Source organism: Osmerus mordax, chromosome 7 (genome assembly GCF_038355195.1).
Source record: "Osmerus mordax isolate fOsmMor3 chromosome 7, fOsmMor3.pri, whole genome shotgun sequence".
In the NCBI taxonomy this organism is placed as follows: domain Eukaryota; kingdom Metazoa; phylum Chordata; class Actinopteri; order Osmeriformes; family Osmeridae; genus Osmerus; species Osmerus mordax.
In genome coordinates this window covers 16,041,352-16,058,222 of record NC_090056.1, presented here as the reverse complement: position 1 = coordinate 16,058,222, position 16,871 = coordinate 16,041,352, and the positions used below count along the sequence as shown (strand labels likewise).

The 16,871-nt window shown below is 43.4% G+C and overlaps 1 protein-coding gene across 3 annotated transcripts; it reads right to left on the bottom strand.

Moving 5' to 3' along the window:
* Window positions 1-318: 318 nt before the first annotated feature.
* usp11 (ubiquitin specific peptidase 11) lies at window positions 319-10,821 on the bottom strand. 3 transcript variants are annotated; one of them, XM_067239025.1, is made up of 21 exons: window positions 10,652-10,821; window positions 9,153-9,262; window positions 8,825-8,955; window positions 8,568-8,706; window positions 7,532-7,677; window positions 7,281-7,342; window positions 6,840-6,939; window positions 6,297-6,470; window positions 6,006-6,164; window positions 5,572-5,796; window positions 5,388-5,471; window positions 5,183-5,277; window positions 4,871-5,077; window positions 4,626-4,750; window positions 3,737-4,411; window positions 3,561-3,631; window positions 3,083-3,195; window positions 2,721-2,870; window positions 2,422-2,537; window positions 2,239-2,327; window positions 319-1,995 (listed from the first exon to the last, which is right to left on the bottom strand). In XM_067239025.1, exons 1-21 carry the CDS (start codon window positions 10,759-10,761, stop codon window positions 1,819-1,821), a joined length of 3,258 nt encoding a protein of 1,085 aa, XP_067095126.1. In that variant the 5' UTR covers window positions 10,762-10,821; the 3' UTR covers window positions 319-1,818. The 3 variants fall into 3 exon arrangements, with proteins under 3 accessions (XP_067095126.1, XP_067095128.1, XP_067095129.1); XM_067239027.1 differs by having other exon boundaries at window positions 3,737-4,408; XM_067239028.1 differs by having other exon boundaries at window positions 8,568-8,685.
* Between the last annotated feature and the right edge of the window lie 6,050 nt (window positions 10,822-16,871).

Sequence of the window (16,871 nt, the reverse complement as noted above, 5' to 3'; positions counted from 1 at the left end):
ATTCCGCACTCTTCTGTTCATGAGTAATTCAGCTTTTATGGCCTGATTCAACACTTTGTCAATGTCTCCTTCCTTCAACCCTTAATTTGGAAATCACAGCTTTGTTAAGACTGGATTGCAAACAGCTGTGTTGGGAAGCAGCAACTTTCACCTATAAAATCATGTTAAACCAGGAATTACTGTCAGCAGAGGAAGAAAGAGGCATTTTGGTCTGCCAAACATCCTCTGTATATCCTGATAGTTCACAATTACAAAGATTGAGATTATGCAGTCAGGAGGAATGTTGTGTAAAAGTGTAAAATCTATCTCATGCCTATAATCATCATAATCATTTATTAATATCAAAAGATGTGTACAATAAAATATTACATCTATTATTAACAAAGTAAAGTAAATGAAATCACCCGCCCCCCTGCAGCTTCTCCAGAGATAATACATTTATTACAATACAAAAATACTGTACAGATGGGCTTTTTAAAAATCATCTAAGAGCTCTGCCCAGAAAGCACTTATCTGTAGCTCTGGATTTAGAAATTGCACAGAGTAAAAGAAAGAAAAAAGAAAATAATTGTATCTTAATTGTAATGTGTATTTGATCCACTCCCCAGAACAAGAATACAATTTCCATTTGAATCTGAAAAATATGCATCTGTTAATATGCTGCAACAATCAATATTTCCTCAGTATAACTGCTATAACAGTGAAAAAGCAGTAACAATACATGGAAGACCTCCAGAATGAAGTGGTGTGTATGTGTGTGTGCGCGTCTAAGTGGTCAAACTCGTAAAGGCTCTGATAAATCAATTAAAAAATAAATAAACAGATCAATCAAGAGAAAAATAAATGATAAACAAAGCTATAATTGTATAAGCTTCAATCAAACTATCCTGTATCCTCTCCAATACTATTGTCCGGAGCTCTCCTTTACCTTCTGTTTAAAGCACATTGCAGCACTGAATGTTCAGGTTATACAGCGGTGTCTAGTAACCCCAACCTCTTTATTACAATCTACTAACACTTCCGGACCTGGTACGTGAAATCAGGGGTAAAATGTCATGTTGATTCTAGCATTCTAGACACACAGGGACCTGTAGAAGTCCTGATCCAGCCGAACTAGGGCCCCTTTGAAGGATCTAAAAATGCTGCCTTACTTCCTTATTTCCATCCTTTAGGTAAGTCTCTGATCAATAATGTCTGGGGGTGTGGAAACATGCGCTTCACAGATGTCACCAACCCAGTCATGTCAGATCAGTCATTTCTCTAAGTAATGGAAGAAGAAAGGTTGAAAGTGACAGGTACAGACATATCTAAATGTGGCCCCTGTCTGACTGGTCTTAGCACTAATAACCTTATACAGTATAGTATGTCTTCACATGACTGGAATTTACCATCTGCCTTGACTAACAGGTTGTTCTGAAATTGTTAGTCAAGCAACCGACACCAGGTTCTGTCACAACAGTTACGCAAATTCACTCAATCAGCATTTATGTGTTGAGAAACAGAAGCATGAACATCGTCCCTCTCTCGCTTCCTCCTCAGCCTGAGATACTCGCCCCTGCCTCTCTCTCTTCCCCATCTATCTACTAAGCCTCTCTCTCTCTCTTCCCTCTCTTTCGCTCTTTATCTCTTCCCCATCTATCTACTAAGCCTCTCTCTCTCTTGGTTCTCAGAAGCAGAGGCAGAGGGCTTCAAGTGTTTTTGGAATAAAAAAAAAGCGAAACAAAAACAAAAAATCCATATAAAAACCGAAAAGACCCAGCAACTTGAAGAACGGAAGGAAAAAAATCGGATAACCTCTGCCCCCCAAAATAATCAGCTTCAGTCAGTTTCCATAGTGACACAGGGCGTGGCTCCGTCCGTGCTGTCATGCTTAGAGGAAGTGACATCATTAGCAGCCTGGGTGGGGGAGGCGGCGCCATCGTCGGTAGGTGCGGGGAGGGTGGGCTGGCGGATCTTGTCCTGTCGCTGGTAGAACAGGAGGTAGGCAGCGTTGGTCTGGTACGGAGACAGAGCAGTGTTAGACAGCTTCGGATGATGTCATCGGATGATGTCATTCTTGCCTCCCTCTCAACAGCCATGCAGTCTCTACATCTGATCTTGTGTTGTACAGTATCAGCTTGCACCCAGACTGTGCGTGCATGCCGACTAGATACTTGCTGACTGCCAGTTGCTTTGTGCCAATGAGCCTGCTTGATGGCATGTATACAGTAATTATGACACTATGAATAAGAGACTTACCACTATCTGTTCCTCCCGGGCGTAGGTCACCTTGCTGTCGTCAAAGTAGTACCACTGTCCATTGTCCTTGTTCTTAGCATAGCTGGTGTCTGGAGAAAGGTGGAGGTCAGCCTTTACTATTCTCTTTACTGATAGTTTAACTTGAAGCGGTTGCTATGACCAATCTATTAATATCAATCTTACAATGTCCATCTCTGAGTCCCCCATAGTGATTGGACACAGCAATGAGGTCGTAGCAACTGGGAGGCTCCCCATGGCTCAGGCTCTTCCTCAGCAGACTGCCAGAGAAGTCCAGGTGTCTGTAGCACACAACAATTGCCACCAATTAATAATCAATATCATTACATGACAATGGGATGACTGATCAACTAACAAACCAAAATTCCACTAATTGTTATTATTTATTTTTGCATATGAACAGATGATGCCAGCGCAAAAAACAAGCCTCCCTGGATCTAGCACCAGTAGAAGCAGGGCCACACCTGAGGGGGAAGTCTACTATGATGTCCAGCTTCTCTCGGGAGTACTTGGTGTAGGAGAAGCGCTTGAGGTGGATGATGAGAACCTCCGGTAGCGACCACAGATCCAGCTTCTTAGTGGCCAGCTGGTGCTTCTTACACTGGGGGCAGTACCTGCAGTGCACACCCACACGGTTTGAACACACGAGCATTCTCATGCTAATTAAAGTAAATTCTCTTCGTTGATCCTGAAGGAAATGCAAGTTCAGGTAATGGAGAGTACAGTTACAATCACAATAAACAAAGTCGTAAAAAACGGAGTTAACAAAGATTAGATGGGGAACTAAGGTGCTCAAGGTGTGTGTGTGCGTGTGAGGCATCCACACCATGGGTTCTCCTCCTCCAGGGTCTCCACGGTGGTGAAGAGCGCGATGCACTCCTGCAGCTGCACCCTGGTCTGCTGCTGGGACACCTCCATACTGCTGTGCTTCACATATTTCTGGAGGAACAGGAGGAAGTCAGTCCAACACGTTACTTCACACTCCGACATGTGGAGTGCCATCCTTCATGTTTAACCCTCGTGCTGCCTTCGGGTCACATGACCCAAAGGTTCATAACGAACCATCGTTGTGTTTACCCAATTTTACCCAATACAAAAACAAATAAAAATAATTTTATTTTAACCATTCCAATGTGGGGGGTCTGAGACAGCCCGACAGTTAAAAGAAAATGCTTCACTTTGTTTTTGTATGAGGTAAATTTGTCGCAATACTACGGTGGGTCACAATGACTGATGGGTCAGAATGACCCGAAGATAACACAAGGGTTAAAGACATAGCGAGAGTGTAAGCTACAGACATTCACCTCTGCCTCATTCTCGTTGTAAAACTTCTTTTTCATGTCCGGGTCCCAGTCAATAGCCACATAGGGTTGGGCTGAGGACAAGAGACATACAGGCGTTTCAGTCCATATATAACACATCACTCTGCCTACAGTGTGTGTGTGTGTGTGTGTGTGTGTGTGTGTGTGTTCACTCTTACAGCTAAAAGAGAAGGCTGTGCCCCCCTCTCCCATCCCTCTCTCCGTGGTGCCATTGGAGTTCACCGCCTGGATGGAGAAGAGCGGCTTCCTGCGTTTGGATTGGCAGGTCTTCCTCTTTTGCCTCTGATTAGACCCGACAGGACACGCCTCCTTCTCTTCTGCCTCCTCAACATCTGAAGTCTCAGTGGGCTGCTGGGATGCCCCCTGGAGGCCGTCTACTAGTGCTGCAGCACCCGCGTTAGCAATACCACAAGCGCCCAAACTGCTATTATTCAAGGTTGTAGCGCTAGCATTAAAGTTGGCTTTAGTAGTGGTGCTGTTGTAGACACTACCATTACCATTGTCTGCAGAATAGACATTGGAATTTTCATTTGCAGTGGCATTGGCGTCATCACTGCCATTTCCACAGGCTTTAGCGACAGCATTGAAGCTAGCATTAGCGGTGATGTTAGCATTAGCATTGGTAGAGCCGCTGCAGGAGGCAGGGTGGTTGTCTTCTGCCCCGGCCCCGCTAGTGGCTGGCTCTGTATGGGCGTGGTCAAGCTGAGGAGGGATGGGGACAGGGCGGGGCTGGTTTGTTGTGGAGCTGTCTGCTGGGATGTCGCCCTGTCCACCATCACAGCATGGGTCTCTCTGGGAGGGGCCTGCTGCCTCAGACTCCTCCTCACCGTCTTCTGGGAACAGAGAGACGGAACTTATGTCAGACCTTACACTGTTAGGTGGAATGGTATTGAACAGGGTCAACACTACTCACACTCGAGACAATCACCATGTTTGTAAGGAAAAATACAGGCAGTAGGTCATATGGAACATTTCTAGAACCCTTCACTGACTGACAAGCAACAGGACTACAGATTTGACAATAAAAATAGATATTGGATCAAATACCGTCGCTCACGCCGTTGGTCTGGGTCTTGTATTCCTCCTCCTCCTCTTCATCATCTTCCTCCTCTCCACCCTCCTCATCCTCTTCCTCCACCTCCTCCGAGGGGTCGGGGGGGCGCACATAGCGTCTACAGAAACACCGGCAGGCATCAGGGTTACGTACAGGGTTACATGGGTTCACATAGTTTCGTATAGCACTGACTGCAGCAGTGACACAGTCTTGTGTTAGTGTAGTGAAGCTGACTCACGCCAGCCTCTGCAGGAAGAGGAGGTAGAGGGCGTCGCGGGTGCACTGGCTGCGCGGCACTGCCAAGAGGAGGGGGTGGCCGAACAGGCAGGTGCCGTAGCTGCTGCTGCCTGAGCCGTAGTCCCGGTAGTGGGATCTCTCTCGCAGGTAGAGGGCCAGGACCACCTCATCACCATCTTCTTCCACCGAGCCGCTGTTCAACTCATACCTGAAACAACACACACACACATGCTTGTTACACACACACACAAACGCTCGTTACAGACACCATCTCCTCTCCATCTGTCTCCTAGTAAACAGAAGGCTGCCGTACACAAAGATGTCGTCTCGGTCCAGGATGCAGCTGAGAGATTCGTCAGCGTGGTAGATCTTATAGAAGCGGTGGTTAAACACATCTGCTACCACCATCTAGAACACACACACAGAGATAGAGATAGGGGTGCTACGTGTTAGATACACTAGGACTGTATGCGGTTGGATTGTTAAATTCTTCAATGCTTGCCAGGGCCGGAACTCACGTGATTGGCCGGGACATTGGTCATCTGGGAGAGGGTGGAACACAGGTCTGACACCTTACCAGCCTTGGGCACCACGAGGCGATGCTGGGGAGACACACACACACACATTACAACCAGTCATTTGGATAACCAGCTGGGTCTCTAAGGCTCGTGATGATCAGTGTGTGGTGCTGGATCATGCTACCTGGACAGGCTTGGCCTCTGGGTCCAAAGAGACAAAGAAGACCTCCATGACCCTATCCTTGCTGACAGGCAGTGGCACACTCAGGTAGCAGAAGGGGTCGAAGGTCACAGACACCTTGTGGCATTCGGGGCACACCAGCGTGGACTTGAACAGGCCGTGGAACGTGTCCACGATCACAGAGTCGTTCCGTCGCCGGTGGTTCCGCCACGCCTCCTCTGCTACTTCCTGGAGCAGCAGGAATGGTCAGAGGTATATCTTTGGAAAAAAACCTGTTTCCCTGGTCTAAACTGCTTTGAGAAGATAAAAGCGTGAGCTTATTTACACAGCTATCTAGCGATTTCCCTTAAAAATAAATCAACTGGAAACAAAGGTGCCTCCCCTGCATTCTAGTCAGGCAGGCGGTCATACAGATGTGTGTTGACAAACAGGCCCACCTGGTCTGGCCTTCCGTCTGCATCCCTCAGCTCGATGTACTCCTTGTTTTTGACGCGGTTCAGGTCTTCGTGCAGGCCGTCCAACAGGAAGGAGAGCAGCTCCTGAGAGTCATGCTGCTGGTAGCCAAGGAACTGGGACGCAAAGTGGCCTACTTTGGTCTGCACACACACACAGGCACACACAGGCACACACAGGCACACACAGGCACACACAGGCACACACATGAATATTTGGCATTACACAGGACAAACCCAGCAGATATGAAACTGTCGCATCTGTCTCCCTCTGACCTTGAAGATGCGCGGCACCACAGAGTAGTGTCGGCCAGACCACATCTGCTTGATGACGTCAGCGTAGGCCTCCGCTATCTCCCCCTTCATTCCGAGAGGGTTGGTGAAGTTCAGCTCCTCCAGGTAGGAGCTCAGCAGGAAGTACTCCGTCAGAGGAGGAGTGTTGCTCAGGCACTGCACACACAAATGAACAAACATACACATGCATGCATGGAAAGGTGTTAATTATCATCTTCTCTAGGAGATGTAGCGTGTGTCAAGTGTTCATTTTGACACACTTGGATTTGGAATTACTATCAAGTTGACTAAATGTCTTGTCAATTTCAACAAACTTTTTAATTCATCATTCAGTATTTTCTCTTTAACAATTAACACAAACTTGTTGGCATTGCTGTATGGCACAGTACATGATGAACCATCCTTATGGTGGGCCTTATTTGTTTCTATGTTCAATTAGAAGTCAACGCAAATGCCTGTGTGTTATAGACAGAGTGTACAGTAATTATGTGGTTAGAAGTCCTAGGTGTAATAGCACAGACCGACCTGCAGGGCAGAGTTCATGAAGCAGGTGTTTCCAAGGTTGGTGAGACCACACACCCCTGGCTGGCCCCGGTAGGAATCCTGCTCCTCCACAGAGTTCCTCCTGAGAAGACGCACACAAGTACAAACAAGAATTGAACAAAAAGATGACGGAAGATAAAACAGGGTTAGTTCTTCACAACCATTCCACATTAGAATAATCCAAAGTCGTGTGCAGGATGTCCATAAAAGAGTTCAGACATCAAGCCTGGGGGAGAAAACCTTACAATTCATGGGTGGAGGAGTAACATTGTGAATGGTTTCTTTTGGTGATGACAGGTGCTGTGATGCTGCTAGAGTCAAGACATTCTCGTTCAAGACTGGGAGCTATTTTAACACTCCCTCCACGCTTTGAGCATGGACTGGATGTAAGGGAGAGAGCAGGTAGGAATAACTGGCCCTTACATGATCTGTGGTCTGGAACTAGGCCAGGTCCCATCCGCATTCCTCATCTCCATTATCACCGTCTGTGAAGCAAGCACAGCAGGTTTCAACAAGAAAAAAAAGAATCATGTTCAGACACATACAAAACCTTAAAGCACTTATCACTGCATCCCTAGAGTAGAGGAAGGGGGGGGGGGGGGGTAGTGTGAGTTTATCTGCTTCTGACAGCTGTGGTGTGACAGTGAAAGTGTGTGTGCGTGCGACAGGCCTACCATGTTAGAGCTGAGGCAGGAGTCCAGCACGCTCACATGCACATTCCTGAGCCTCTCACAGCTGGTGTCAGAACTCTTCATCCACAACCGGGTCTCCGCCCCCTCTGCTACCTCAAACTGATGTTGCATCTTCTTCTGGATGGTGTCTGCCGAGAAAACACATACGTCCAAATGCATCGTGGTAAGGACTTTATGAAAACTCTTTATCTAGGTCTAACGCTGCGTTCACACTGCAGCGGAGCGGGCGGCGGCTTCCAATTCATTTTCAATTAAACCAGGCGTTGACGCTCGCGTAGGGCATTGTGGGAAGGTGAGCGGAGCGGAGAGTTGGATTTTCTCAACTTTATGTAAATGAGGAGCGTGAAAACGCTAGCGTTGGCCAATCGGATTGGTTTCTTGTTTCTTGTAACGTAGCAACCGTTGGTCATGATAAACATTTCTAGATTTCACAATTTCAAGATGGAGGAGAAACTTTTCGTATGTGTCTGCACACCCAGTTCTGTTCAGAACAAAGTTACTAATGTGACGAGCCTGAATTTAAAGATTACATTAAACTAATAATGCATGGTGGCCGATGTCGTCATTGTTCCTAGTGTGTTTTTATAGCCTACTTTTAAATTCAGTCTCGTCACACTGTTCTGTGCCACTGCTAGCCCAGCCTACAAACGACTGGTTGAGTGACCGGTGGCGTAACATGTATTCTACTGTAATCTTGCACTAGTAAAATCTTGCACTTACATAAATGTTGTGTAAAAGTGGTATTTTGATCGATATTGTGAGTACATAACCCAAATCTGCACGCTTGGCCATAACTACAACAGTGACCTTAGAGAACTACAACTCTGTATTAACTTGTCTAACACGCCCCCGAGCGTGGTGTACGGTGGGAAGGCAAGCGATGCAGAGCGTTAAAAAACGCTGCAGTGTGAACGCAGCATAAAGCACTCACCATTTGACTCAACACCACAAACCATACTTTGAAATGACCTCCAAATACAAACTGAAACACACGTGCGGGTGAACCGAAGATACATACGTATGTGGTCTGCACGGCTGAACTGTGCCGAGATGACATTCTCCATGTTGCTATGGAGACACAGGAAGATCTCGACAGGGTACACCTCCACCTTCAGAGTGCTGGGAAGATCTACAACCTGGAACACATACATACGAATCTACAGGAAACACACTCTCGTACCCATCGGTTGTTCCAAACAGCCAAACAGTATTTACAACGAGGACAGAGAAGAAGACACAAGCAACTGACTTCCGGTTAGGGTCGAGGAGTTTTACCTTGCGTTCCAGAGGAGGCTGCTCGTCCACGAGGCCGTACCAGGTCAGCAGCTTGTGCCAGGCCTCAGCAGGGACCAATACAAAGTCCTCGTTCTCCACCAGACGTTCCTTCAGGTGGTACGAGTCCTGATCTGAGAGAACCAGCAGAACAAACACAATGTTACGTACCCATCTGCTGAGGTTGGTCACTTTGGTGAGGGTGTATGTCTAGATATCCACTTTGTTAAATGTACATCTTAGCATTTTTTTTTCTTTGGAATATCTAAATCTCAAAGTACAGACTGTGTGTTTGTGTTTGTGTGTGTGTGTGTGGTTGGGTAATACTCACCCTCAAATAGCTCTGTGTTATCAATCTGTCCAGGGAAGGAGGAGGAGTTCTGGTCTCCAGTCTCCACATACTCCTTCCACTGCTCATACCAGCGTGTCTCCACCAGGTACCTGAGTCAGACCATGGAATCCAGTCAGACACCACAATAAACTAACGTAGGGTGTATAATGCCACCCTGTCAACAGTCATAGCTGGCATTCCCTAAGGGTTTAGCTAGCTACACGATACATATCATAAAGTCTGAAAAGCAATGTTATCCTGGCCACATTAGATTAAGGCATTTTATTCTGATCAGTTGATAGTCTCTTCACACTTAAGAGCAAATGTGAGTGTTTCCTAAACCTTCGTTTGATGACTGTTTGAAAACGCATCCACAATAACGCCTGCCTGAATAACATATCAGTCACTGAGATGTATTTATGTGGTGATGATAAGCACAAGCTAATTATAAGAACCCGTTCCTGCCAACACAAAAACAAAACTGTGATGAGAAATCGAAAGATCATGTTTCAGATAGGTCATACTTAATTTGCTACTTAGCTAAGTTAGCAGTAGCTATGTTATGCTTTTCTAAAGCTAGGGGGTAGCTAGAAAACCTCACAAGAGACTCTTTGGCAAACTAATATCGTTTAATTAGAAATCAAAGGTATGTGCTGACAAAACACTGACAATTTTCTCATGACGTTAATTATAAGAACCCGTTCCTGCCAACACAAAAACGAAACTGATGAGAAATCGAAAGAACATGTTTCAGATAGGTCATACTTGTTTTGCTACTTAGCTAAGTTAGCAGTAGCTATGTTATGCTTTTCTAAAGCTAGGGGGTAGCTAGAAAACCTCACAAGAGACTCTTTGGCAAAATAATATCGTTAATTAGAAATCAAAGGTATGTGCTGCCAAAACACTGACACAATTTTCTCATGACGTTAGCAAGCAAGCTATTTAGCATAGCTAGCCTATGTGGTTAGCATACAGGCTAGATGCTAACGGCCCTTAGCCGTAGTAATGTACAGTCGTCTAACCAGCTACCAATCCACAGGTAATGAGTAAACACTCCTCAAATGACTGCCACCACAAGCTAAGGACATACTGGCTACATAATTATCGAGGTGGGTAAAGAAAGTAAGGCACCTTCCTGGGCACAACGTGGGTACTGTAGCTACTGTTAGTCCAGCCAGCTGGCTGGTTCAGTGACGATACAAGCTAAATTGAGATCGAAAGTTATACCGTAGCTAGCTAGCTAGCGCAAGGCTGCTAGCTACTTTGCTAACGTTAGGCTAGCTATCGAGCTAAAAACAACACAGTTAGTTAGCTGGCTTCTGCACGCCGTTTTCACTGAACATTGAACGGTGTATCAATAACTGTCATTAAATTGCATAAATACAAAGATGTTTAAGAAGTAAAAGTTAACAAAACACCTCATATCAATGAGCTGTCATTTTGATGTCTGTGCCGTGGGTCAGTGTGTGTGGGTGTCAGTTCAGGGCGGTAAGTCTCACCAACTGTCCCCGGAGCGCAGTTCATGTTCCTGAAGAAGAGACTCGATTTCTTTGCGTTGGGTTTCTAATCCAGGAGGTTCCGTGACCACGGCTGGTGTTGTGGTGGTCATGGTAACTCATAAATATCAAAATGATGCGATAGAAACACTGAAGACAACCGCAGCATAGATTCAGCGATAAAGAAACCGGACAGTGAGATGGTTCAGGAAGTAGGAAGTGTTTTGTTGGTGACAACATCCTTGCAAGGAAAAGGACGTGACGTGCATGTCGCTAATGAGGTTTCTTGAGAGAATGGAAGGAAAAGGCACTGAACACAACTGTAAGTAAGGTAACAGCAAAAAGTTACAATTTATATAGCCATGGTCATGACTCGTTACTTGTTGAAAGGTTCGTATCCTTGCTTGAAGACTGCTCTATGAGCATGTGGACAAAACTGTCATTACTCCTTAAGATATCCCATTGATTATATTTAATCAGATGACAGCAACAGACATTTACTTTTAAATAATTTATTTTAAACGGATAGTCTACCACAAATAACACATTCATTTTCTAAATGAGACCCTACCAACCACTAGATGGCATTAAACCCAAACCTGTAGACAGGCCTATAAAACAGTGAAACTCAACCTGCTCTGGCAAATCCCTCACGTTTTTGACTGATTGTTTAAGCAAGTTACTGTGTTGTGTGTTTCTTACCTACTTACCTCACCGATAAACTGCTTAACAGTTGGTTGATAAAGGCCATCTTGACATTTTATAAGGGATGTTAGCCTTGGTAGCCTATTACCTTAGTAAGTTGTGACCAGATCCCTGATTTCAGTCCTAAATCTCACTACCTGTAGAATGTTGGTGAGGATTGTGTCAGTTGACCTGTTGTAGTAATCTACTCAGCCCTTCGCTGAAATAAGATCCAGTCCATTCCCACCATGAAACCCTGGGCCAGTAGGCATTAGCCAATACCATGTCTTCCTAATGATTTACTGATTTCTCGTATGTAGCAGATGAATGGAATTTCAGTCTCTCGTGTCTGTCCGGCCTCATTTGTTTAATGTTCAAACATGCTTTGGTGTGACTCTGTGGATGGTCTGCTAGTCCAGCTAGGGTCCTTTGAAGTGTTCTGTGATGTAATCACAGGAGATGGTGGTAGTTCATTCACACCTCATGGCCACACGTTTCACTGCTCTGTCATGTATTAATAGTCCACACAGCTGTTCTCTGAGGGACTGCAAACATTCACAGCATGTGATGCTGTCTTAACATACATAGCCTACTGCTACAGGCAGATTTTAACATCTTATTTGTTGCACATAAGCAGATGCTGCAAGTTGGTGCCAAGGATAACATTATTGATCGGCTGCATATATATGGAAGCAAATCAGTGACAATGTTGGATAAAATGCACAGTATGTTCCTATACCTCAATCATTCTGAAAATTGTAGCACTATAAAAAAATGATCTAGGCATAGCATATATCTATGGAAGCAAATCAGTGACATCATGTTTTGAATTTTAAAGGCATTAGATCGTTTTTTTGTAGTGCTACATTATTCTGAAGGATGTAGGTAGGAACGTACTGTGCATTTTATCCAACTGATGGTGTGTTATGCATAATCAAAATGTAACAGAATCCACAACAGTATTAAAACATTTATTCCAACATGCATCAATGCATACATCAACCATCACAGCTACATCTATGTCCAGCTCTGTGTTTGTTCGGACTGGGTCAAGTCTTTACTTAGCATTTTTTCATACCGTGTGTGACATTAACAATGAGAGATTGTCCTGGATTCAAACATACCATCAAACACCTGAGATTTATGTAAGAGGATTAAACATTTCAACCACTATTCTTTGTCCTTTGTGGCCATTTGTACGAAGTAACCCAATTTCAAAACCTACGTTTAAGCATGGTAAATACAGCTGTATAAATTCCATGAAATTATATGTGAATAATATCCCTTTTATGAATCTGCTTCTGTTGAATATGTATATACACTCAGATTAATAAGACCATGAATGGTACTTTTTTTTTATACACCGCTCTGAAAAGACAAAGGATTTTTTCTGGTCTTCCTCATTAAAGCACTGGGCTTCCATGTACTCTTCATAGATAGTGAGGGAACCTTTAATGCGATAGAAAACATTTTCTCAGTTCATTCTGTCTTTGTAATACTTGTAAAGAATTATTACTCTTGGAAAGTTGGAAAGAAACGTAATGTTTTTTAATAGTGAGCAAACTGAGAATGAATTTAAACAGAAAGGTTATGACTGTAGAGAGAATGCAGAATACTCAATTAATCTCTTTGGCTGGGACCACTCTTGACCTTTGACCCTGAATCTCTTATTTGTATTGTGCTTCCCGTCCACATGCCTTCAGCACTCTGCATGCCAATGAATTTCTATTGAATTCATATTCAGCTAGTGTATTTTCTGGGAAAGAGGGTATGTGCTATTAAGATGATTTGCCTTCCCAATGACAATTACATTCTTGATACTGTATCACTGGCTGTAATTTAGTTATACATGTCTTGGATAAGAAATTTGGTTTTCAATGAAGATCATAGTAGACAAACACCTGTACTGTGTTAGTTTGGCCACCTGTATTGTATATAAAACCACGAGAAGTATAATCTAGGATAGCTGTTGATAAGACGTGAACATGTGCTGCCACCAGCCTCTCAACTTTGAAATGCAAACATGATCAAAATGACTCGAAATAAATTTGAGTTTTAGTTTTTGTGCCGTTGTCTGGGAGAATTCTAAACCAGCAAGCTAACAGACATTATATAGATACCTAGACACATGCTTTCTCCTGAATCACAAACATACATTTAATTCTTACTTATAAAAAAAAGTGCACAAGACCTATTTTTTACGTTCAAGTTCATATTTACATTTGTATGGAACAAAATCCACAATGTAATGTTTATAATCCTTTGAAAGTAATGTCTAATAATCTTAGAAAATGTCATTATGTTCCTCAGTGCACATGCAAAATACTCACAGAACCGTGTAAGGTTGAGCTGAACATGTTGTTCAGGTGTATCTGTCTATAAAATTACTGTAATGTTGAAATAGGTTTGCTAAGTGTGAAAAGACATTCAATGTTTAACTCCAACTTGTGCTGTAAACAGAATATAGATTGAGAATTTTTGTTTTTACAGTTGAATTGTATTTTCATACATAAGTTGTCCCATGAAGAAATCTATGATTCTTTGGGGAAAATGTTGTACATGTATGGAAAATTTCTGTACCGAAGATAAACAGATTATTAAAAAAGTATTCATGGAATGTGGGAATCATTGCTCAAATAACAACGTTTGATGATATCATAGACTATTATCACAGCTTCAACATTTATAACCTGGTCCTAGAACAGACAGATAAACAAGACCATCATTTTCAGTGGCCTGTTCATAATTTCTAATATACACAAAGAGCAGTGGCTGCAGTAACACACATAAGACCTCACATCAGTTTGATAAATCCAAAGGACAGCTCCACTGCGGTATGTAACAAATCCCCTGCATGAGGTGTATTTAATTAGCATTACAGTGTGTCTCTGATGAAGGGTGGAGACATCGATGAAGAATACCTTCACAGTATACCTGACAGGATACTGGTGGAAGAGGCTTCATGAATGCCACTACCATCACCATGTGTTAACTCACTCAACCTAGCTGTGACATAATGTACTGAAAATCAAAGACACCTGTATGAATTTTATCTTCTGAGCCAAAACAGTCCTTATGTTCGGTTTGTTAAAAAAATAAAAGTGACTATATCTGTGTCAGCACTTGATAATCGGAGTCAACAGTGTTTTCTAAAGGTCCTTCCTGCCTAAGATCATGAACACAAATATTCACGATGTAAACTCGTCATGCTGATACGTCAGTGAACCGAGCACTACAGTTATTTCATCCAAGCTGGAGTGACCACCACACAGAAAAGAACAACACAGTACTTATAAAAACAATGTAAACCATTTCTTAAGCGTCTAGGAGCTACATGGTAGAAGGGCTGGGTCCATGTTACTGCAGTCATCAGTCTTGATAACTACTGGTTCAGATCTTCATGTCCACTCATGTAGTCTGTAGATCATTGTGTGATGAGGCAGTAGGCCTACATCAAATTCAGTTGGGTAAAAAAGAAGTCACATTCACTAGTGCAGTCAAAGTTTTGATACTGTAAAGTGAATTAGAGTTGTAGTTCCAAAGGGACAGTATAATTTAATAAGTTGTTTCCTTCCATTGGTGCTCCATGGACCAATGAAATCCTTGTTTGTTACTGGACCAATCATATATTGTTTCCATGGTCTGGTCTCTGGAAAGTTAGTATAAACTATGCAATCTTCACTTGTGTTTATCATCATCATCTTCTTCTCTTCATTCGGAGATGCATTTTAGAAGTATGCTGAAGGGACAAGAGGAATGTGACATAAGATTTGACATTTCGTAACACGTTAAATAACTGCCTCAATCTGCTTTTCTTTTTTTTACATCTTGGCTCTTAGCGAACCTCTTTCCCAACTCCCGGGCACCGCTCATGAGAAGGGAGAGCTGTAAAGACACCATGGTATTTCTACAGCTGTGATGACAGCCGCGCTATTCCTGGTGTTGCAAACTAATGACGTGTTCCCCAAAAGGTCTGGACAGGCCTACTAATTTCCCATGGAGTATGCTGTGTGACGGAATGAGGCTAAAACCCAGTGTGCTGCTTTAACATCCTCCAGTGATGGAGCCGGGAGATAATCCAGAGTGTTTGGTCCCAATGCTTGGTGAGGGCTGATCTGCATGAGGATCTCGTTGGACTTCACTCCTTATTGCCGGGGATGCTAACAAGTAAAGATGGGGTGTGTGTGTGTGTGTGTGACTGTGTAGGACCCTCACATCCATTCTTCCTCTCCCGTGTGTGTGTGTGTGTGTGTACATGTGCGCGTGGGTGGAGAGAACAGAGCATAGTAACTGTTTATTAATGAATAAGAAGAGAATACATGTTGGTAATCCCTGTGAGGACCCCTCTGAGCTTAGCTGGAGAGAGTCGCTGCTCTGGAACAGTCATCCCATTTAGCTGGAACAGACATTTAATTAAACTAAAGCTTGTTACACAGGCATGAAGGACGTCCAGAATTATCATTGAGAAAGAGAGTTTTTACACATTCTGTCCAGTATCGGACTTATTGACGCTAAAGTTTATGGAGAAGGACTTTGAAATAAAACATTCCTTGGACCTGCTAGATGATGATCATGTGAGATGCCGATTTTGAGATTATGAAAGGTCAAAGGTGAAAAGAAAGGATAAAGAGGGAGAGTAAAGTGAAAGAGTGACGCAATGAAAGGAGAATTTGCCATACATGAGCAGCACCATCGACTAGACCAGTTATTATGGATGGTGTGTACCGCATACCGCACTTTGTATCGCATTCATATTTCATTGGCTGATTGATTTATTGTAAAGAAATAGAAGAAATGTGAACATTATAACTGAGGTCCACAGTAACACATCCTCATCAGCAGCAGCAGTTTATTTAGGAAAGGCAACTGAGATTCCCCCATATCTCAAACCATGAGTTCAAATCACCCAGAAGTCATCCAGTATATCACAATTTCCGGTTCAAATCAGGCAAAGACACTCTGATGGAACCTTAATTTCCTCCTTTAAAGACACATCATCGACTGAATATAGTAGCTGACAGATTACTTCATTATAGACGCATAAAGAACTGATGCTGATAATAACACATTTTTTACATTTACATTTTACATTTAGCAGACGCTCTTATCCAGAGCGACTTACAGTAATTACAGGGACATTCCCCTGAGGCAAGTAGGGTGAAGTGCCTTGCCCAAGGACACACCGTCATTTGGCACGGCCGGGAATCGAACCAGCGACCTTCTGATTACTAGCCCGATTCTTTAACCGCTCAGCCACCTGACTCCCCCAACACAAAATATCACAATACTATTGATCTTTTCATTGGAATAATCTAGGCAATATTTCTTGATCTGTATCTGAATACCAGAGCAGTGTTTGTCACTGTCACTAGCCATTTGCTGGGAGGAGAGCAGAAAAATAGGGGGGAGTGGAGTCAGGAATGAAAAGAAGAGCAAAAAGGAAAATAAATGTGGAAAGTTGGAATGCACCGAGAGGAGCACAGTGAATTATTAAAGAAGGTGCATTCTCTCTCACACAGATACTTTACTGTGAAGCCAA

Excerpts from the sequence above, each read along its gene's own strand:
- usp11 (XM_067239025.1), bottom strand. The coding sequence starts at position 10,761 with ATGACCACCACAACACCAGCCGTGGTCACGGAACCTCCTGGATTAGAA. Across the intron at positions 6,165-6,296 it reads TGGTGCCGCGCATCTTCAAG|ACCAAAGTAGGCCACTTTGC; the intron begins GTCAGAGGGAGA and ends GTGTGTGTGCAG. Across the intron at positions 5,078-5,182 it reads GACCGAGACGACATCTTTGT|GTATGAGTTGAACAGCGGCT; the intron begins GTACGGCAGCCT and ends GTGTTGTTTCAG.